General features: G+C 40.2%; 2 protein-coding genes across 2 annotated transcripts; both read right to left on the reverse strand.

Annotated features, from left to right (window-relative positions):
* Window positions 1-7968: 7968 nt before the first annotated feature.
* LOC104416118 (protein SIEVE ELEMENT OCCLUSION B-like) lies at window positions 7969-9037 on the reverse strand. The gene is made up of 3 exons (XM_010027555.3): window positions 8813-9037; window positions 8647-8718; window positions 7969-8457 (listed from the first exon to the last, which is right to left on the reverse strand). Exons 1-3 carry the CDS (start codon window positions 9035-9037, stop codon window positions 7969-7971), a joined length of 786 nt encoding a protein of 261 aa, XP_010025857.3.
* Window positions 9038-17492: 8455 nt separating this feature from the next.
* On the reverse strand, window positions 17493-21020 carry LOC108954315 (protein SIEVE ELEMENT OCCLUSION B-like). Its single transcript, XM_018860111.2, has 5 exons — window positions 20699-21020; window positions 20377-20448; window positions 18524-18975; window positions 18128-18222; window positions 17493-18044 (listed from the first exon to the last, which is right to left on the reverse strand). The coding sequence occupies exons 1-5, from the start codon at window positions 20957-20959 to the stop codon at window positions 17860-17862; spliced, it is 1065 nt and encodes a 354-aa protein (XP_018715656.2). The 5' UTR covers window positions 20960-21020; the 3' UTR covers window positions 17493-17859.
* Window positions 21021-23042: the final 2022 nt, after the last annotated feature.

The raw sequence follows: 23042 nt of genomic DNA on the forward strand, positions 1-23042 counted from the left end.
AAATACGATTGAGGTAGAGAGAGTAAGGAAGAGAAAATTGAACACAGGATTTATAGTGGTTGGGCTTATTCCAAGCCTACGTCCACTCTTCCGCACTGACAGCCCACCGGCTGGATTTCACTATGATCAAAAGAGAAGTTATAGCACAGCTTTGCCTTGATTCCACAGTGTAGATGTTCTACCACACCTCCTCAAGGTCTCTCACAAATATAGACTCTCTCTTTCGTATATAAGTATTCGCTCAAAGGATTTGTCTAAACAAAAAGGAGCTTCAGACTTTGGAATTCTTCTATCGCGCACACCTTGAACAACTAAGACAGTCTTCCTTATATACTCCTTTATGCCATCATACCCGTTGGCACTTACCAAAGGAATTCCTCCAATCTACCCGTTGGACGGAATCAATTAGGAAGATTGTCCAAGCTATAAATGGAACGTGTTGATAGCCCATCAATCTGTTCGCCCATACAATCGGGATCTCGGTTTCCATAAGCGAAACCTTCCAATAATATTTAGGCAATCACCGGATCTTCAATTTATCGAATCAATCTTCAATCAATCAAAGGACTCCGTTTATGTCTTCTCCAGCCATGAGATCTTCTCCAGTTGATAAGGTTAAATCCTCAATGAAACATCCAGTTCTAGATAACCTTTCTTCAACGGATTAGAGACTGTCAATGAAGATAGACTTTGAGTCTTGAGTCTGGCTGTCCCAAGGTCTTCAGACTTTAAATAGCAGAGTTTGCAAGCCTTCAGACTAGACTGATAGAAACGATTTGTCAACTTCAAAACACTTCAAGAAGATTTCTCCAACAGCAATCACGAGAAAGGAGAATCCCAAGTCCTAGGCATTTCTTCAAATACTCCACAACTTTCAAGGCAGCATTCATATGAGACTATTTTGGATTATGCATGACCTAGCTCAGTGTCTAAACCGCATAACATATATTTGGTCTGGTCATAATGAGATGGATGAGTTTCCCAACTAGTCTCTGATAGCTTGATGGATCTTTGAGCAACGAGTCGTTATCTGCAGATTGTAGACTCGCATCATAATCAACAGTGATCAACTTGACATTTTCCTCAATAGGGATAACCGCTGGTTTGCATCCTGATAAACCTGCCTTTGATATAATCTCTAGCACAAATTTCCGTTGGCTAAGTGAGATTCCTTGGTCGCAATTCCAAGGAAGTATTTTGGTGGTCCCAAATCTTTAATATGGAAAGCGGAATGTAAATATTCCTCGAGATTTTTCACGAAAAATTCATCATTTCCCATAATAAGTATGCCATTGACATATATCATTAAGTAGATAGACGACATACATTTTGTCCACGTGAACAAGGCATAATCATGTCTGGACTGCTTGAATCTTGCTCCCATAAGTGCATTTGCAAATTTGGCATACCACTGTTGAGAAGCCTACTTGAGACCATATAGGGATTTGCGGAGACGACATACTCTAGACTCCCCCTGTCTTCGTAATCTCGGTAGAAGGTCCATATAGATTTCCTCATCCAAGTCACCATGGAGGAAAGCATTGTGGATATCCATTTGGTGTAATGACCAATCACGAAATGCAGGAATTGCCAAGAAAGTGCGAACCGTAACATCTTTCGCTACTGGAGAAAAAGTTTAATGGTAATCGAAACATTCTCGTTGAGTGAAACCTTTGGTCACTAATCAAGCCTTATATCTTTCTACTGAGCCGTCAGCTTTATATTTAATTTTGTCAACCCACTTGCAGCCAATCAGTTTTCAATGGGGGCGGTAAAGGAACAATGTCTCATGTATGATTCTCCATTAATGCATGCAATTTTGTCTCCATAGCTTTTTGCCATCGTGGGTCATTCACTGCCTCGTTATAATTGGACGGCTTTGTTTCTTCAAATACATGACTAATGCAGCACATATGATCCAATGATAACTGGTGAAAAGAGACATATGAGGAGATAGGGTAACAAGTACCTAGAGAATTTGAAGCAGCACAGACATAGTCTTTTGTCCATGTGGGTGGATGCGTAGCACGCTCGGATCGTTGTGGTGGGTTATTCCGTTGTGTTGGCTGAAAGGGTACTGAAGAAACTGGTGATTCCTCAGTGGGTGCTAGAGATGCTGCTATTGGGGAAGAAGTATGCTCCTCCTCACTTGTGGTGGAAAAATGTATATTTGAAGTATCCATGGCTACTGTTGGAGAGAAAACTGTACCTTGTGGCAAATATGCCAAAGGGGCAATGATATATGATTGTCCAAGAGGTAAGTCTTCTTCATATAAAAAAACGATGAGTATCCACGCCCCTATCAGACTCATCGTGTGAAGATAATTCGTCACCAAAAGGAAATACATCCTTGTGGAAAATAACATCCCTACTTACAATGAAATCCCCAATGGATGGATAAAAAACCTGATATCCCTTTGTGAGACTCGGATATCCCATAAATATGCATTGTCGAGCTCGTGGACTCAATTTATCCTGCGGCCCCACTGTAGTCACATAGCACAAACAACCAAGAACTCTCAAATGCTGAAGTTCTTGTTTCTTTCCATTGAGCATCTCAAAAGGTGTTTTCTTGTTGAGAACACGTCTTGGCATTCGATTGATCACGTAAGCTGTAGTGATCACAGAATCTCCCCAAAAAGTATCGGGAATGGAAGCTTGAAATTTAAGAACATGGGCTACTTCTAAGAGATGATGGTGTTTACACTCGACAATTCCATTTTGCTGTGGGGTGTAAATGCAAGAACTCTCATGCAAAATTCTGTTTGAAGAGAGAAATAATGCACATTCTCTATCCTTTCATTGTTAGTACAAATGCGTTGGATTAATTTTCCAAATTGATTTTTTTAGAGGGAGAAAAAAGTTCTTAGATGAGAAAGAACTTGACTTTTTTTATTGCATGAGAAATACGCATGTGGCACGAGAAAAGTCATCCACAATTGTTAGGAAGAAACGGGAACCATCATGATTAGGTGTGTGATAGGGCCTCTAAACATTAGCATGGATTAAGGAAAAAAGACATTTTGCATGAGATTTGCTATTGTCAAAAGGTATACGGGCTTGCTTTTCCAAGGGACATATTGAACATTGAGGGTAAGGGAAAGCAACAGAATGACCCAGCCTTTGATGATTAAGAAAAAGCTTATCATTGGTAGTAATGTTACACAATGATTGTTTATTGGATTCAATACAAGATGAACTGAAATTACTGGAAAAACTGGTCCGAAGATATAGCCCTTGCCAAATACTACCCAAGCCCATTAGTTTGTCAGTCGATAGAGCCTGAAATAGACAGTAATCAAAATTGAATTGAACATGACATGAATTTTCTTCACAAACCCGATAAACTGATATGAGATTGAAATGGAATTCTGGGACATAAAACACGTTCTAGAGTGTGATAAGAGGGCTAAGAATTATTGTGCCAGTCATCGTGACATAGGTAGCATTCCCATTTGGAAGTTGGATTGAGATAGGAAAATCTTTTTTTTTTTTTTTATTTCGAAAAAAAACTTTCATCGCAGATAATGTGGTCACTAGTACCCAAATCAATTATCCACGCAGTCTTCGAAATTGAATTCATCAAACAATAAGAGGTATCTGTAAAGCTTCCGATGCTATTAAAGACATCCAATTTCTTAAGGGCCTTCATAATTTCTTGCTACTGATCATGGGTAATTGATTGATTTGATTTATCAGTATGCTGCCCAGTCACCTGTAAAGCTGTCAAAAAATCCCTCTTCCCTTTCTCTCCAAGTTTACCATGCAGTTTCCAGCAATTATCAATTGAATGATGTGGACGTTTGCAATAATCACAGTATAACTTACCTTTTCCTTTAAAATTTTGTCCATTATGCTTTGATGATGTGGCAAAAGGTGGTCTGTTAGAGGTTTAAAAAACGAAGCCATCGCAGCCTCATTTGGGCCATTGGATCCATGCGCGGAAAAAGAGCATTGTGAGCCATCCGATCCCCCTAAGGAGATTCCCCATGGACCGTCGGATTTGGTGGACAGATTGAGCCCTCGTGAACCATTGGATCGCATCATCAAATCCTGGCCGTCCGTTCCCTTCTTGAAGATCTAGGGTTTGCTCCTGCAAACCAAACTTGCGACCACTTTCCTTCCTATTCTCTAGTTGCGGCTCCTCCCTGTGGGTGATTCGCATGAGCTACGAGCGCCATCCCATTGCCGACCTTGTGCAAATCGAAGGCAACAAGGCATTGGCTCTCCTCTTGGACGGTGAGCTGGTAAATCCGGCCAAGCATTGGCATGGGTTCCATGGCTAAAATCTGAGATCGAAAGGAATGGTAAGATTCATTCAAGATCAACAGGAATTTGGTCACTTTTTCTCTTTCTCTTATGGCGCGGTACCGCTGCAAGGTTAGATTTGGCCCTTCTAATTTCTCCTTGACTGCCTCCAATTTGTTCCATAAAGCTAAGAGTTTGTTGTAGACCGCCGCGATGCTCATATTTCCTTGCTTTAGATCCGAAAGTTGTTGGGTCAAAGAGAAAATTTTCACCCTGTCTAATTTTCCATACATTTCTTTGATATTTTCTCACATCTTCCTCAAATCTTCCATCAGAGGTAGTCCGGCTGTGACTTCCGTGGTGATGCAATTTCCGATCCAGGTTTGGACTAATTGATTGCATTTTCTCCATAGTCGCGCCATTCGCTCGTCCGACGAAATTGGTAACGTTCCGTCGATGAAAACCTCTTTGTCCTTCGTGACCAACGCTCGCCAGAACCTTACCGACCAGCTGGAATAATTGTCGAGGCCTGACAGTTGTTGGGTGATGAGCCGTAACTCCAGTTTGTCACCCGTCGCTGTGTAGAGTGGATCACTAGGCTTCTGTCAACCGCTGGCGGCAACAAACGGGTACGGTAGGAAATCGGGTTGGGAAACCGGGTAGGGATTTAGTCCCGGACCTGAAATACCCGGTTCGGACGAATAGCCCGCATTCATTGAATTCAACCGAATGGTTGGGCTTGCCGCCAAAGATGGTTGGTGGGCCTCCACTAGGCTGGCCTGGTTCTCCGAGGCCTTGACCCATCAACCATGGACTTGTTGGCGCGGGCCCATAGATCCATGGACCGGGTGCCATTTGAACAAGCAGCCACTAGATAGATTGCCCCGAAATATGCTGAGCTACAATCGGTTGACTTGAAGTGGCCTAGCCCATGATGGGTTGTCTCTGGTTAGGCTGGGCTTGGACTCTTCACTCCTGGTCCACAATGTGTTCTTGTTGCACAGTTGACTCCTCTGGGGTTCTTCCTTTAGAAGTTGATGGATCCTCCTTAGCCATGGTTTCGGTAAGAAAGAAAACGGTAAGAAGAAATTGTTTTTTCTAATTTTTGGAAGTGCTTAGATATTGATTCCTACATCGGAGTGCTAACCTTGTTTTGCAGGTTTAGTGTTCCTACAACAACGAAGGTAAGAAACGTCCGAAAGGCAATCAGAGGATGCGGAAGTCAGAAGAAAAAGAACGCTTGCTCTGATACCATGTCACAAACCAAAGTGGAAGTGAGAAGAATGTTGAGAATAGAAGAGAATGTATTCTGTGCACTTCATTAATTGATTCAATGTACAAAGGGAATTAAAAAATACAGAGGATGTTTAATGAATAAGGAAGTATATCGGATCTAATTCTAGATTGATACAAAATAATCAATTACAATCTCAAGTATATATCACCATAATGTGGCGCATCTTCGATATTTGGTGCACATCTTCCAACAAACACCACAACCATGGTTTCTTGCTTGAAATGCCACTCTTCCCTGATATATGTAGCGGCCCACTCATTCATCTTAAGTGGGTTTACCCTAAAAGCCCAGGGCATCAGAGACTTAAACTTTTGCAGTTCTTCCTTATTATCGTGCTTCGCATCCACAACAGGAACCCAGACAAGCTCATAGAGTGTCTCCTTTTCGGTTAGAAATTGGCCACAACCATCGTTCGAGTCGTACTTTATATCGAGCCTTCCCTTAGTATAATTATGAACACTTCCAAGAGTTGTAATGTCATCCGTAGATATTTTTAGATCGGATATAATCAGCAACACACTCTTGTTCCTGAACGACTCAAACTTGACCTGCATATGTCCAATGAAGAAAACAAGGACGTGTATAAGTCGTTTAGTAATATAAGCGGAAGCAATTAGGGAGCCAGAATAATGACTGAGTTCGATACTTCCTAAAACTAAACAAGTATATTTAAGCATAAGCTGAAGTTTTCTCTTCTGGTCTCTATCTGGTACTCTAGCGGGATATTGTGTGTAGTTTGCCAATCACCTATCACATGTGAAAACTGGCGTCAAACTAGGTGACCAGTCTGGACACATAATAAAGGATAGTCATATTCTCTCCTCTCTCAATGACATAAAAGGCTTACAGAAAATATATAAAGAAGCCATTGATAAATGGATAATTTTTTGCCTTGTCTCCTGGAAAATGAATAAACTACAAAAGTAGAGACTAAAGAAATATAATGTGGACAGGAAACTGTTTTTTTTTTTTTTTTTTTTGCCAGAAGTACAGTAAACACACCTTAAGTGAAAATGGTTCCAAGACCATCAAAGTGGTAAAGACTACAGATCATGACCTTGGTTTCTCATACATGACAATTAATGCTTCCTCCTGGCCTCTATTCTCTCTCTGTCTATCTCTCTCCAACGCATGAACACAAGATGACTGTGGACCGACGAAGGTAATTTACAGTTTTCCATAGGAAATTGAGAGCCTTTAATGTCAGAATAATTATATAGACTTTAGATTTTCCTGAACAAACATAGCATCATCATAAAGCAGCTTTAGAAGCATTTGAATACTAGACCGGCTTTCCGCATAACCAAGGAAAAGTAGCATAGGTCACTGTATGTCCAGCCGTGACTCTAATAGTCCGATAAAGTGACAAGTGTGTAAAGTTGGAATGAATCCTGTGGTACATTCCCTTTATCTTTGCACGTGTCGTCCGATAAAGTGACAAGTATGTATAGTTGGAATGAATCCTGTGGTACATTCACTTAAACTTTGCAACGTACCTCTTGGAACAACCAAGGAATATGCCGACATGTTGACTTAATAGTCCCTATTCCATAATGCCATCCCACATGTACGAAAATATTCTATTCTAAAATTGTGCAACAAAATTAACGTACGCATCCTATGGAAAACTAACTAATCATTGCTCCACATGATTTCGTCAGGTTTATTGCCTTAAGCTCAAATTCAAAGAATGACTCGTCACTCGGAAGAAATCTCCTCGTTTAAGACCGAGGGGAAATCCACCCATTTTTTATTTTTTTCATCCACAATCAAATTGTCGCTTCCAGTAGTACAGATTCCTAGAAAAAAGATTGAAGAAGTGGTGGGCAAACTAGGAGATTCTGCAGAGGGCAAACCGGCGCGTCATTGGGACCAGTAACAATTAGATCCTGCAAGGAGTTCTCCACAGCAATCATTCTGGTCAGAAAGTCCACAATGTCCACAGGAACTCTGACCTTTTCCACGTACTTCTGATACTCCATCCGGGCTAAAATCAATGAAATGTGGACATTAAGCCGTCGAACGCGAGAAGAATATCAACGCACTAAATCAACTATCCATGAATGGGCTACCTATTTGCTTCTCGCAAGCCCCGACCGCCGTGAGAACAGCCCTTTTCCTTTCCCACACGCTCGACGTAAGACGTGTCAGGTCTCTCTCTTCAAACCTGAAATCATTGCAGTAACCATAGATCACTAGACCAAAAAGCAGAGCTCCATCTTCTTGTGCGTCACCACATTGTACCAGGAAAACACAGAGTCATCGACAAGGTATATAGCAGAGCAAGTGCATATGAACAGACAGCATGCGAGTCTCCCATTTTCTCATGGTTCAAAATCTGAAGGGTCCTAATACCAACGAAAAGAAAGGGAGAACAAAAGGTGTATTTTTCCAGTTGACATTTCGACAAACACACCGCGTGCTCATGCAGTATCAGATAGATAAACCAAGAAGCCGCGGTAGTACTTATAATTGACATCCGTGAGCCTAGCGAAAAAGTTTCCAGTGGCCAGGATGGTGATGATGGTCTCGCAGCTCCACCTGGGTATTGTTCGACCTGTTTTTACCAATTCAGGCACAGGCTTCCGATCGCGCTCATTCACCAGCTTGTAGAGATCGAGCAAGCGAGTGGTCAACTCCAAGAGGTCGTTGACCACCTTGTTGAAAGGTGTTATCGCCGCCTTCTTGTTCTCATCGGATATGAGCTTCTTCTTCAGTGCGCTCAGGCCCTTCAAGACGCCAGTGGACAGGGCGAACGGAGCTTCGGAGATGTACCAGAATTCGCCGTATTGCAGAGCCAAGGCTGCGAGGACCAACGCGACTTGGGTGGTCCGACGATAGCTTGATAGCTTCAGGAAGATCGCCAGCAACCTCTCCTCCAGATCTTTGCCGTGCATAACTTCGCATGTCATCTGAAGAAGAAGAACAACAAGAACAAGAAGAGAACATTTGGACTAATTCCTTTTGAAATCAAATAAAAGCATCTCAGATACAAAAGCATATTAAAAATCCAGCATAAATATTTATTTTGTAAGTCAAATCCACTAAATAACATTTTAGTTTTATCATGGAATTCAAAAACAATATGATTAACAGCAAACCTGACAACCGATCCATTTGATCAGATGTGAAATGTTGCTTGGCACAATGGATTCCGAGACACCCATACCAACCTGCAACAATAAAATCTCAAGCAGTTAGGAGCAACTTCTACACAGCCATGCATTACGAACGACCTTCTTGAGTATCTCGGTCCCTATTCAATACCTTTCTGGTGTCGCCATCCTTCTTGACTGGTGGGATGGCCTCGGCAAATATGTTGTTGGTTATCTGGAGGAGATCATTCACACTGCATTTTTCTTCTTCGGTGGAGTCATAAGATTGCTTTCCTAAGACCAATTCTAGGAACTGTTGGTTGTCGATGAAGTTGATTATGTCCGAACTGGCCATACCATTCGCCATGTTGCTGCCACCATTGCCGCGAAAGGCCATGTCTCTTCAATTGCGAGAGGAAGAGAAAATAGAAGATTAAGTGAGGTTAATCGAAAGGATGAAGAAGAAGCAGAAGATGGTGATGTAAGTGCATGGGTACGTTTCACTTGCGTCCGTCTCTTTATATGGCCAACCATGCAGTGGGAACGCATGCAAAGTGGGAGACGAAACATGGACAAGTCCCCACCGTTTTGGAAAAGAAAAAAAGTGGATCCCAGGTTCAATACACTTTCTCTTAAAGAAATATATCTTCCATACCAAAGGTATCTTAAACAAAAGGAAAAAATTTAAAGCCAAATTAACCCCAAACCCCACAAAATCATCTTAATGCTTTCCAGTCCGAAACGTGTTTTATGAGTAAAACAAGCTTGTCGTTAACTCTTTGACGTGCCGGTCATTGGTGGGGGTGTTGTGTTTCTCGGACGAAATGATACTTGGTTGCATTCGCCAAGGCAAGTATATTCAGCGTTTGCCTCATCTTCCAGAAGACGAGGCGCTCGGCATCGGTATCTAAAAGGAGAGTGCACTATAGTTTGCACTTTTCAGTCAGAAAGAAAAGCAAGTGGCACGTCGTGTTGCGTGTTTCCCACCTATTTTGAATGGGGAGAAAACACCACCAAAAAACATAAATTATGCTCGTTGGGACTATAGTACCTTATATTATTTTTTGTGTTGCCAAAATTATAAAATTGCACCAGTGTGACAAATATATCACCCTTCTATCATAAAAGAAAACCCCATATTTTGCTTATGGTGATACCAATACCCCAATTTTTCTCTCATGTCATCGATGTCTTGAAACTTGTACCAATTAACAATAATACTTTATGTCTACGACCATATGTCATAATACCCTAAACTCTTTATCCATGTCACTAATATCCCTAAACTTGTATTAGTGACTCAAACTTTTTTTTTATCATCCATACTCCTATAGCCACATTATACTCACATTGGCTCTGCTTGCTTCTTGTTGTCCACACAAGCTGCCATGCCAGATTTTGAAGGCGGTCTTGGACGAACAATGACTGAGGGTATTTTTTGTCACATCAGTTTAAGTTTATGTACATTTGATCGTTCGAATTTCTAGTCAAGATAAGATAGAATATGACATTTAAGGATTTTACTATATCCTAATCATAATAATAAAACAACATATGTTCACATCTTATCATATCCATTTTTTGGCATAAATGAATATCAGTGTAAATGAACCTAAAAGTTGCACAAACAGAAATGGTAAGAATATTTGACAACACTCTTGCTTACTTCATTTTTATTTGCTTAATTTTTATTAATTTTTAATTCTTTTATCTTTAATTCTTTTTTCCCCTCCATCATTCTCTAATAAAATTTGGAAAAATTTCAAATAAGAGCCTAAAATGCCATTGCTTTCTCAAATAAAAGCTTGAAGTAGATTTTGTTTCAAATAAAGATTTGAAGTGGCCAAATCGCCTTAATAAGGGCCTGGAATGGCTAAATCGTTTCAAATAAGGACCTTTGGCAGGCGGTGGTGACTATTACAGTCATTGGAGAAAGAGTATTTTGGTCCACAAAAATGTAACTCCATTTTTTAAATTTTTTTATTTTTTCCTTTTTATTTTTTCATTTTCTTTTCTTTTTTTCTCTTTCTTCCCCGGCCATTGACAATAATGGTTAGCAGCGAAGGTTGCTCGTCAACGTTAGGTGAGGGCGGCCCTTGCCGGATCTAGGGAGGGCAACCCTTGTCAACCTAGGCCAGGGTAAGGGATGCCCTTGCTAGGCCCTTATTTGAAACAAAGTCTATTTCGAGCCTTTATTTGAGAAAAAAAGAGCACTTTAGGCCTTTACTTAAAATGTTCCCATAAAATTTTATTGAACTGTAAACTATACTAATATACCTAAATTACTAAAATACCTAAAATATGTAATAAATATAAATACTAAATATATGTTATACATATTAAATTTATATTATAAGATTGGAAGAAATTCAAATGTATAAGAAAAGGAATACATCAAAACGAATTTATTTATTTATTTTGTTGTTAATTTGAATTTATTTATATTAGAATTCAAATATATATATATATATATATATTACTTTTATTAATTTAAGAAGTTTGTTATTTGATAAAAATAACTTTTATTTTGTGTATATTAAAAATTATATCTACCTTTATTTGGACTATATCCATTTTATATTTAACTTTATTTTGTCTTGAGCAACGGTTGTGACGGTACCTCAGTGTGGCTTGACAAAGTCACGACAAGTTCAATGGGCTATCGTTCGGGACACCAAGAAATCCGTGGCGTCGAGTTGAACAGGAAGCAGCGACGTCGATGCAGCAAGATCGGCAAGCTTCACCGATGTTGGGCTGGGCCGTGATGGGCACGATCCAAGGCTGAAGAACTGGCGAATACCTCCACTAAGAGATGGACGCTGGCGTGGCTATTCAGACTGCTTTGAAGCACACCTGGACTACTGGTGGAAGCTGGGATGCGGTGGGATAGCAACAAAACACCTGGCGTGGCAGATTAGCGGGAGCAGCACCTGGCGTTTGAAGATCCGAGCGTTTGCTGGAGAAGCTGATGGCACCGCTGCTATGGGACGACAGCAGCACACCAGGCGTGGGAGAGCAACGGGAACAGCGGCCAATTGATGCTAGGCGTCTTTCAACGAACGAAGGAGCTGTAGGCGTGCGTGGAGATCCATGACGTCAAAGAAGTGCCATTGAACTACCGAAGGCAGAATTCAATGTTCCTCACGATCGGCCTATTCTCTCAATTTCTCGAGCGTGTTTTCTCAATTATTGTCGTGTACTCAATTATGCGGCCCCTTTTTCTGTGGTGTAGCAACCTAGTTATAGGTGAGTGGACTAGGGTTTTAGATCAACATCCACGAGGATTTTTCAAACGCAATATTCCTTCACCAATTTTATTCAAGATTGTGATAGAATTTTTCTCAAATCACAAATCTTGCAAAGATGAGCTCGCGATATTCTTTGTCACACTTGCCCTATCTGATGATATTGAAACATCCCCATTATATCCTAGAAAATTTCAAATCACTAACCAAATAATTTTTTGTCATAAAAGAAAACGGGCTAGGGCCAATTTGCTCCTTTCGTGGGCTTAGTCCTACCTGTCATTTTAAAGCTCAAAACCACCAAGTCGAACTCATCTGCCACCGGTCCAATAAATAAATGCAAAAAAAAATGCAAATGCAAAATAAATACACCTAAATCTATATGCTATGCAAATAATATTTTTTTTCAGGGACAAAATTAACCTCTAATTTTCTATGCAATAAATAAATGACCATATCACCAAAATTTATGTGTCAACATTACTAAATCATAAAACAATGATAAAATCACATTTTAATATATTATGGAGCCGTGAGATTTGATGGATTCGATTTGAAGTTACGATATGATTGGGGTGAACTTTTTTTTTTTTTATGACCCAGGGAACCCCGTAAGCCGACAGCCAGCAGGCAAACCCTGTGGCGACGCTAGAAGGGGACCCATCACCCCGACGTTGCGCTTAAGATCCTGTGCGGCCAACAGGATTCGAACTCCTCTCCTCCTCGCAAAGGATCATGGGAGCCTTATCCAATTGGGCCACCACAGGCGGTGGTATGATTGGGGTGAACTTTTGGAGACTACATGTGCTACTAAATTGGTTACGAATTTCTTATTTCAATGATGGTTTTCACCCATCTTCGGCTGTTTTTTGAGTTGATGAAGCTTTTGACCCTTTAGTATTTCGAAAGGGCTTTCTATGTTAAAAGGAAAAGCAAATGGTACTTAGACAATGGTTGTTCTAGACATATGACTAGAAATTCAAGCAATTTCGTAAAACTAGAAAAACAAAAAGGAGGAAATGTTTCATTTGGTGGGAACAGTAAAGGAAAAATTATTGGACATGGAACAGTGAAGATTAGAAGTTTAATCATCAACAATGTTTCACTGGTAAAATGTTTGAATTACAATCTTCTGAGCATAAGCCAACTATGTGATACATGATTCAAAATCAATTTTCAAGAAGATGTCTATTCTGGAGTTAGTCGAGACTTGTCTCAATCCTTCACCAGGCGAAGACATATGGCCTACAGTATTATCGCTTTGAATCCTTCCAAATTAGAGCTTATTCGGATAGAGATCATGGTGGAGATATCGATGATCAAAAGAGCGCTATAAGCTTTATATTTTTCTTGTGTGACATTGCTTTCACGTGGTCATCAAAAAGCAATTCGTTGTCACTCTTTCGACATGTGAGAAGCTGAATATGTAATTGCATCCTCATGTGTTTGTCATGCAATATGATTGAGAAGACTACTCAAAGATATTCTTATGGAGCAAAAGAAAGAAACTGAAATTTGTATTGATAATGTTTCTACTATTGCATTGGCGAAAAATCCAGTTTCTCATGAACAAAGCAAACATATCGATGTTTGATATCACTTCATTCGAGAACGGGTTAAAGAAAATGATGTTGAAGTGTTCCATGTGAAGATGGAATATCAAGTAGTAGACATTTTTTACTAAATTTCTCGAGATCAATGCTTTCCAAAAGTTCAAGTGCCTGCTTGGAATGATCGATGGAAGAGAATTTGGTTTAAGGGGGAGTGCTAGAAATTAAACCAAATTCATTGGTGTCGATACTTCGACACCGAGATCCCAAAATTGATACCAAAGATTGTTTGGTAGCCGCATTGACGAAGAGTCATAATTACTGCATTACTTTTAATGAGTCCGTTCAAATTTTTTAGGTGTATTGATTGTTTCTAGAGATATGAAAAGATATGGTGAGATATAATGAGATATGATGATTAATCTGTAAGTTTCTAGAAATTTATCTTATTTGGAATGCTAGCTATTTTTATGAGGAAGAGCAAAGGTCATGTAATAAGTTTATAAATAAGGGAGTTTTGTAATTATTTTCGTTAAGATGAAATAAATCGACAAGCCTATTATCTTCTTATCTTAGTGAGTTGTAAGCGTTTTACTTTCAAATTTATCCCATCAATATTGGGCACGCCAGTGACATCAGCTGTTATGGCGGCAGTTCCTCCATAAAACAATATGTACTCTGTCGTAATCTGCATGAACATGATGATGTTAGGTGTAAGATTACTCAACCCAGTTCATATGCAAATTATTCTCACTCGTGAAGTCGTGCTCGTCTGTTAATACAAGCGCAATAGGAACAAAAACCGTGCAAACCCCACAGAAACTACCATTGACAATTCAGAAAGATGAAGTCTGTTTACCTCATCCAATGTCTTGTGTGGGACTACCGTTTCTTTGATCACAAGCTTAACCCAATTGCATGGGTCCTTCCAAGGATCGGTACTTTCATTCCCTGTTAAAGGAAAGCATGTTGCGCCCAACCGAGCGAGTCCAACGCCACAATTATGGCTTCCCGCTTGAAACGCCACTCTTCCTTGATATACTTATGAGTCAATGCATTCATTTTTTTGTGGGTCTACCCTGTAAGCCCATTGCATCAGAGACTTTAAATTGTGCAGTGCTTCAAAATTCTTGGGCGTGGCATCCACAATAGGGATCCAAACAAGCTCATAGAGTATCTCCTTCCAGTCATCCTCTTTAGGGCTCCTTCGAATGCGATTAGGATCATCGTGAATAATTTTAAGAGTCTCAATGTCATCCTCAGAGATCTTTGGGTCCGAGATAATCAGCATTACACTTGTTAAAATTATGTCTCGAGTTTGAGTTTAATACTAGATTTGATGCACACGACGGGCATTTGTTGATTAAAGTTCGGCGCAAATTGACAAGCGCAAATTGACAATAAAGAAGCAAAGCATGAAGGCCCTCTGCACATGTGTACATTTGTCAAAGATGTGCATGCATGGCGAAAATTGGACGTTGAAGACTAAGGCCAAAGTAAAAAGTTGTGGGCTTGTTTTGTCTTCTTTCATCAACTCCTTGTTTCTTTCCTTTGCTATTTCATTCAGCTGCAGCCAACAAAAGGAAAGAAAGGGTAAAACATTAATTGAAGGAGTTGAACGTCATGGACATGATCTTGGAAGACGGCGGCCATCCTTTCTTTATGCTTATCTTCAAGGATTATGGGCGCATATTTTCTGCCTCATTAAATGCTTTCCATGCAAAGTGTGCATGCGTGCCCATGAATTTTGGTGGGCGTCGGTGCTGATTGTGAGCACCTGAATGAGTCCACATTTCTGTCTTGTTTCTCCTTTAAAAGGAGGATCGGAGAAGAGAAGCAAGGCAGAGCTGGAAAGAGAAGTCGTGAGCCTTCTAGAGAAAAGGCAGAAGCTCTCGGCAGAGAAGAATTTTGTCGTTGTAATTATACCCGAGTGTTTTAGCTAGTTAAATTCTTGTGAGTAGAATTTGTTTAATTCCTTAAGTGAAGTTTCACTAGGAATTGTGAGGGGCTAAACACTGTAGAAGTTATTTGGGTGTAATTTAGGGCTGAGAAACACTGAGAGTGTGTTTGAGTACTCGAGTGATTGTAATCTCCGGTGTATCGCTTGTTTCTATAGTGGAATTCCATACTGCTCTCCCTGTGGACGTAGGTTCCGATATTCGAACCAAACCACGTAAATTCAGTGTCCGATTCCCTTTCCTTCATTCCGACTATTTTATCCGATTCGCTTGTCCATATTCCGCAACAACACTCTTCTTCCCGAACGACTCAAACTTGACCTGCTTATGTCCAGTCAAGAAAAGAAGTGTATAAGCGGTTAGTAATATAAACATAAGCAATCGAAGAGCCAGAATAATGAATGAATCTGATACTTTTCCAAATTTGTCAAGGATATATATACATGAGCATTAGTTGAGGTTTTTCTCTTTTGGTCTCTATCTGGCACTCTCGTAGGATATCGCAAGTGTTAAACTAGGTAACCAATCTGGACACCATAAAAAAAAGTCATATTCTCTCCTTCCTCTATGACATAGAGAACTTCTGAGAATTATCTAAACAAGCACTTGATAAATGGAGAATTTCTTGGCTTCCTGCCTTCCTGGAAAAAAATGAATGAACTATAAAGGAATATAATGTGTTCGCCTTTGCACAATTGTCGCTTCCGCAGTATAGAATTCCTAGAAAATAGATTGAAGAAGGGGCACGGAAGAAGATATTGCAGAGGACAAACCGGTGTGTCACTGGGACCAGTAACAGTAGGATCCTGCAAGGAATCCTTTGCAGTAAGAAGTGAATTCAGAAAGTCTACGATGTCCACAGGAGCTTCCATAATTTTCACGTACTTCTGATACTCCTCCGTCTGGCCTAACGTCGATGAAGTGGACATTAAGCCGTCGAGCACAAGAAGAAAATAAACGCACTAAATCAACCGTCCATGACTGGGCTACCTATGTGCCCCTCGCAAGCCTTGTCACCTTTGAGAACATCCCTCATCCTGTCCGACATGCCCTACGAAAGAGTATACAGTTCTGATTTCACCACCCTGAGATCATTGCCGTAACTATAAATCACTTGACCAGAAAGCAGAACCTCATATTGTTATGCATCAACGTGCAGCACCAGGAAAACAGAGAGTTACAGACAAGGCATGTAGCAGAGCAAGTGCATATGAACAGTTGCATGATTCGGATGTATGTCCTGTTACCTCATTTTTCAAGATCTAAAGGCTCTTAATAACAAAGACAGAACAGGCGAACAAAAAGGTGTAGGCGTATATCCTCTCGGGGTCATTTCGAGAAACACATGGCGTGCTCATGCAGTATCCGAGAAATAAACCAAGAAGAGCGCATCGTACTTATCACCATCTATAAGCCAGGGGAAATGGTTCCCGGCGGCCAGAATGGCGATGATGGTCTCGCAGATCCACCTGGGTATCGTTCGAAATGCTTCTGCCAACTTAGGCGCGTGCTTCCCACGGTGCTTTATCACCAGCTTGTGGAGACCAACCAAGGAAGTGGTCAACTCCAAGAGCTCGTTGACCGCCTCGTTGACAGGAATTATCGCCGCCGCCTTGTTCTGATCGGAAATGAGCTTCTTCTTAAGTGAGCTCAGGCCCTTCAGAGGGTAAGTGGACAGGGCATTTCCAACGTCGGAATGAGCTTGAGAGCTTGATAGCTTCTGGAGATGTACCAGAAGTTGCCGTATTGCAGAGCGAAGGCCGCGAGGATCAACAGGACTTGGGTGGTCCATCGATAGCTTGATAGCTTCTGGAAAATCTCCGCCAACCTGCCTTTTACATTTTTGCCGCGCGCAGCCTCGCATGTCATCTGAAGAAGAAAGAGGAGGAGGCGGACGAGGTCGTTTTGACTTTTTTGTACTTCTGAAAAATCGATTAAAAGCAAAACTCCGGGATTCATATTATAAATAGTGAAAATGAGTATTTGAGTATTTTTTTGAAGAGCTACTCAATTTTTATTTGTAAGCGTGCATTTGTTTTGTGAAAAAAATGAAGAATTGGGAAACGTTTTTTGAAAACTAATCACTTGAATTACGTACAAATATAAATAAACGAAATATATTTTCATAGTCCATGACTGACCAATTATTTCATATTATGCAAACGATATTTCTAGAAAAATTATTTAAAATTTTTAAATTTTCACGAAACAAATAGAGCTCAAGAGAAGAATCATGTAAAAGCTCAAATGTCGTATTTACTTGTTCTGTTCTATGATGAATGAGAAACAAAAGCTTGCGTGTTGAAGCAACATTACATGAACTCCAGCTTTCACCTTCCTCTAGTTGTTGCTATTTCTTGTTTTAGTAAAAGTAAAAGCTTAATAGATCTTACGACCAAAGTGAGATCCACTCATTTCTTTTTTTTCCCTACACAATCAAATTGACGATTCCACTGCATGGAATTCCTAGAAAATAGATTGAAGAAGAGGCAAAAAAAGGAGATTCTGCAGAGGGCAAACCGGCGTGTTACTGGGACCACGAGCAAATGGAATTTGTTTGGAATCGTCCTCAAGCAGTAATCTCAGACAGTCTGCAATATCCACAGGAGCTTCGACATATTTCACGTACTTCTGATATTCCTCCATGCTGCCTAACATTAATGAAATAGCGATCAAGCCGTCCGACACTAGAAGAAAGTCAAACACACTAAATCAGCTATCCAGGGATGGCTACCTATTAGTCTCCTCAAATCATCGACCTTTTGGCGAAGAGCTTTCATCCTGTCTGAGACGCTCAACTTGAGAATCTCCAGTTCTGATTGTGTAAACCTGAGGTCGTTGCCATAACTATAAATCACTAGGCCAGAAAGCAGAGCCCCGTCTTATGCGTCCCCATGTTGTAGCCGGAAATCATAAGTCATAGACAAGGTATAGAGCAGAGCAAGTGCATATGAACAGTTAATTATTGGAATGTGAGTGTCCTGTTACCTCATGTTTCAAAATCCAAAAGGGTCTTAATAACAAAGACACAACAGGAGAATAAAAGGGGTATTTCCTCTTGGGTACTACGAGAAACATGTGGCGTGGTCATGCAGTTTCTGAGAAACAAACCAAGAAGCCGCCATCGTACGTTGTATTGACACTGATGATCTGGGCGAAAATGTTCGCTGCAGCCAGAATGGCGATGATGGTCTCGCAGCTCCACCAAGGTATTGATTGGAATGCACTTGCCAATTCAGGCAGGTGCTTCCCACGGTGCTCATACACCAGCTGGATGAGATCAAACAAGGAAGTGGTCCACTCACAGAGGTCTTTGACCACATCGTTGAGAGGTTTTATCGCCACCTTGTTGCCGTCGGATATGGCCTTCTTCTTCAATGGGCTCAGGGCTTTCCAAAGGTAACCGGACATGGCATTTCTGTCCTCAGGGGGAGCTTCGGAGGCGTACCAGAAGTCGCCGTATTGCAGAGCGAAGGCCGCGAGGACAAGCAGGACTTGGGTGGTCCATCGATAGCTTCCTACCATCTGGAATATCTCGTTCCACTTCTCTTCCATATTTTTGTATTCCTTGGGGCATGTCATCTGAAGGAGGAGAAGATGATGATGATGGTGATGACGATGATTTGGACTTTTTATCCTTCTCAAATCAATTAAAAACATCACAAACATATAAACGGATAATAATAATAATAATAATAATAATAATAATAATAATAATAATAATAATAATAATAATAATAATAATCCTGATTAAGTACTTATTTTTTTCAATTCTTGTATGTTAATTTTCCTAATTTTGACGAGAAAATTATTTTAAAAGTAAATATAGTTCACTTTATAATTTTCCTAATATTCGGCTTCAAAGAATGTGAAATGCCCTCGTAAATACCAAAACGTGCATGAATCACGACCTCACCCACTTACATCGACATTGGAAGCCATGCCATCGTGGACATGGAGAACATGTTTGTGTTCTTTTTATCTATTCATGAACAGATTTTCTGTTTTTTTGTTCTCGAGAACAAAAAAAAGAACAGAAACGCGTTTGTTTGCTTTTTGTTCAAAATCTGTTTTTTTGTTCCCGAACAAAATTGGAACGGAAATGAGAAACAAAAAAAGTTGTTTTTTTTGTTCTAGAAACACTTTCGAAGAACATTTTTTCTCTCTCTTTTCTTTTCTTCTTTTTTTTTTTTTTTGTTCTTCTTTTTCTTTGGCCGGTCGCCGGCCTCGGCCATGGCCGGTGACCAGCCGTCGAAGCGTCGCGGCCCCCGGCGAGGCTCGGCCTCGCCTTGGCTAGGCGAGCTTGGCCTTGCCGGATCTTGGTGAGGCCAAGCTTGCCTAGCCAAAGTGAGGCCGAGCCTCGCTAGGGGCCGGCAATGCTCGGCCTCGCTGGATCTGGGCGAGGCCAAGCTTGCCCAACCAAGGCGAGGCCGAGCTTGCCTAGCCACCAGCAAGGCTCGACCTCGCCGGATCCGGGCGAGCCCGAGCCCACCCGGCCAAGGCGAGGCCGAGCCTCGCCCAACCACGGCTAGGCTTGGCCTCGCCGAGGGCCGGCGAGCCTCACCGTGGCTGGGCAAGGCTACCGGCCCCCGTCGGCCGGTCGCCGGCCTCGGCATGGCCAACCGACCGGCCAAAAGAAGAGAAAATAAAAAATAAAGGAAAAATAAAATAAAAATATTAAAAAATTAAAATAAATAAAAAAAGCATATAAATTTACCAAACGTATTTCTATTCATTTTTTATTCTCGGAATAAGTTTACCAAACGCGTTTTTTTGGTCAAAAATTGTTCCCCGGAATGAAAATAGTTTTTTTAATTTCTGTTTCCTAGAATACTTTTTGAACAGAAACACAAACAAACGCGCCCAAAGCCTCTCCTTATGTACGTAAACGGGCCCGTTTGCATGTATTTGTGGGAATTAATTATGTGTACAGGTTTGGATATCCCGTGTCCTAAGGAAATAACAATAATAGTAATAGAAAACCTGACAGCTGATGAACTCGATCAGCCGTGAAATGTCGCCCTGCATACTGGTGTCCGGGGCCTCTGGAAGATCCTGCAACAACAAAATCTCAAGCGATTAGGAGCAACTTCTACAAGGTTCAATTCTTAGCCTCTCTGTTACTTGATTGACCATCCGAATTTTATTTAAATGGATGACAATTTTGAATTATATGGGGTTATTAAAATCTTTCGGTTCAAATAATCCAACGGATGCACAATACCGTGCATTAGGAATGACATTTTTGGATAAAAAGGAAAGTCAAATTCGATATTAGTAAATGACATCGATCACTATTCGATACCCGTTTGGGGACGTTTTCCCTATCGAGGAGCTGGGTTGCGTCGACAAGCTGGGTTGTGACAGAAATGATGTTCTTGACGATTCCAAGGAGATCATCCACTTTGCATTTTGCTTCTTTGGTGTGATCATATGACAATTTTCCTATGACCGACTCTATGAACTGATATAAGTCGCTGATGTGGACAGTGAGCGCGGTCTTCGGCTTGCTGTCGCCGCCGCCGCCGCCGCTGCGAGGGGGGACGGACAATGCCCGTTTATCCATGTATCTTCGACGGCGGAAGGGAGAAAGCAAGAGATCAAGTGAGGTTAGCAAAAGGATGAAGTAGAAGATGGACGTGCTTGCTTGTTTTCTCTTGCGTCCGTCTCTTTATATAGCCAACCGTGCAGCACAACGCATGAGTGCAAAATGGGAGAATGACGTCGATTGGTCCCACCTTAATTACACCCTTTAACCGAATATGTTCCCTTACAAGAAGCACCTTCATTAAGGGGACGCAGTATAGAGAACTTTGAATGCCAGTATGTCAAGATCCCAACCTCAGGGAAACGATATGATCATTTAATTATCAATTGTAGGAGTTTAATGCATCAAGTATGCGGAAAATGAACACATAAGACTACAAATATGAGAAATTGAATCTTTTGATACGATAAATCAAAATGGGCCATTAACTCATTTTTTATTAAAGTGAATATAAATGATTCAGCTCAAATTTGTTATGTAAACTATAATATGTTTTGAAAATAAAAAATCAAGATTAATAAATTTAAATGGGTCTATCTTGAAACCCACTTTTGCCCGTATAACCAGAAGAATAATGGTGAAAATGTCTAAGGATTTTTTTTTTAATATGAAAATATTATTAAAAATTGTTCATGCTAATAAGATAGCCAACGTCCACATCAGTGAATTCTAAACAAAACTTTTTGGATGGACTCAATTTGCGAAAGTGAAAATATTTAAGGCTTAATCAGCAAAATTGAAGGGTTTAGATTTGAATTGACAAAAGTGCAATAAATTTAGGATTTTTTAGACAATTTTCTGCTTATTTATATTCAAGTAAATTGATCATAAATGAGTTTAAACATAACATAGGTATTAGATGGGTCATAAATGTGTTTACAACTTACTTAGATCTAATTCACTTATATGATTCTCTCTTCATTCTCTTTTACCCTCATTTGATCTCACATCCGCTCATTCCATATCCTCACTTTAGTTTGGGTATAAGTTTTCCTAAATTGGTTTAAATATGAAAGTATTTTAGCATTATAGGTCGGCATGGATACGAGACACAAGAATTTACTCCACATGGAAATGGGTCTATTTGCATATTTTTGACTAGATCCAAATTCAATTCGACTCATCCATTTGACGAGTCTATAATGGAACAGACCCTGGTGAAATTGTTATTTTATGTCTTGTTGCAACGAAATAGCTAATAATATGTATAGTTTCACCGTGCAATATCAAAGGAATAGAGATGAAATTTCCAGAATGCTTCTCTTTTGTATGTATTTATTTAATAGCAATGTACTCATTCCGTCAAATAGGCAATAATATGACTAGATGAGGGTTTAGCTAGAAAGATAATATGTTTCTACAAAGTTTACTGATCCATAATCATCTCGTGAGATTGATCCACCTACGAATCAAAAGAAGCAGGTTTCGCCCGACTTGTTTCCTCCATCATCATCTTCTTCTTCATCCTTTTGATTAACCATAATTGATCTCCTATTTTCTCTTCCTTTCGCCCATCCAAGAGACATGGAGACTTTGGCGTTGTCCTACTCCTCTCTTGGCAACAGTCAAGATCATAGTATCCAAGCACTAATCTTATGGGACTTTTTAATGTTGTTCGATATCATAAAATTGGAAAGGGTGGGAAACATGCCACATGATGTAAGATGTGCTTTTCTTTCAAATGGTACTTACTTTTTAGATGCGATCTTTTGTCCTACTGGAGGAAGCCAAGTACCATTTTGCCCATGAAAACAACCCCCTCAACAACGACATCTTTACACAAAAATATCGTAGATCAAAGTACTAATCTTATTGGACTTTTTAATGTAATTTGATATCATAAAATTGAAAAGGTTGGGAAACATGCCACATGACATAATATGTGCTTTTCTTTCCAATGGTAATTACTTTTTAGATGGGATGTTCTTTCCTTAGCAAATGAAATCAAGTATCATCTTGCTCATGAAAACAACACCCTCAACAGTGACATCACTATACGGAAATATTGTAGCATCACATGACAAGACATACTATGCTTTTTTCTTTCCAATAGAAATTACTTTCAGATGTGATGTTCTTTCCTTAGTAAATGAAATCAAGT

The sequence above is a fragment of the Eucalyptus grandis genome, chromosome 8 (assembly GCF_016545825.1).
Source record: "Eucalyptus grandis isolate ANBG69807.140 chromosome 8, ASM1654582v1, whole genome shotgun sequence".
NCBI classification, from domain to species: Eukaryota; Viridiplantae; Streptophyta; class Magnoliopsida; order Myrtales; family Myrtaceae; genus Eucalyptus; species Eucalyptus grandis.

What these genes read in the sequence shown, in the direction of transcription:
- LOC104416118 (XM_010027555.3), bottom strand. Translation starts at nt 9,037, where the DNA reads ATGGCCTTTCGCGGCAATGGTGGCAGCAACATGGCGAATGGTATGGCC. An exon ending in AGGATGGCGACACCAGAAAG is followed by an intron (nt 8,719 to 8,812) that starts GTATTGAATAGG and finishes TTATTGTTGCAG; the next exon opens with GTTGGTATGGGTGTCTCGGA. An exon ending in TCAAATGGATCGGTTGTCAG is followed by an intron (nt 8,458 to 8,646) that starts GTTTGCTGTTAA and finishes CTTCTTCTTCAG; the next exon opens with ATGACATGCGAAGTTATGCA.
- LOC108954315 (XM_018860111.2), bottom strand. Translation starts at nt 20,959, where the DNA reads ATGGATAAACGGGCATTGTCCGTCCCCCCTCGCAGCGGCGGCGGCGGC. An exon ending in GGGAAAACGTCCCCAAACGG is followed by an intron (nt 20,449 to 20,698) that starts GTATCGAATAGT and finishes TTGTTGTTGCAG; the next exon opens with GATCTTCCAGAGGCCCCGGA. An exon ending in TCGAGTTCATCAGCTGTCAG is followed by an intron (nt 18,976 to 20,376) that starts GTTTTCTATTAC and finishes CTCCTCCTTCAG; the next exon opens with ATGACATGCCCCAAGGAATA.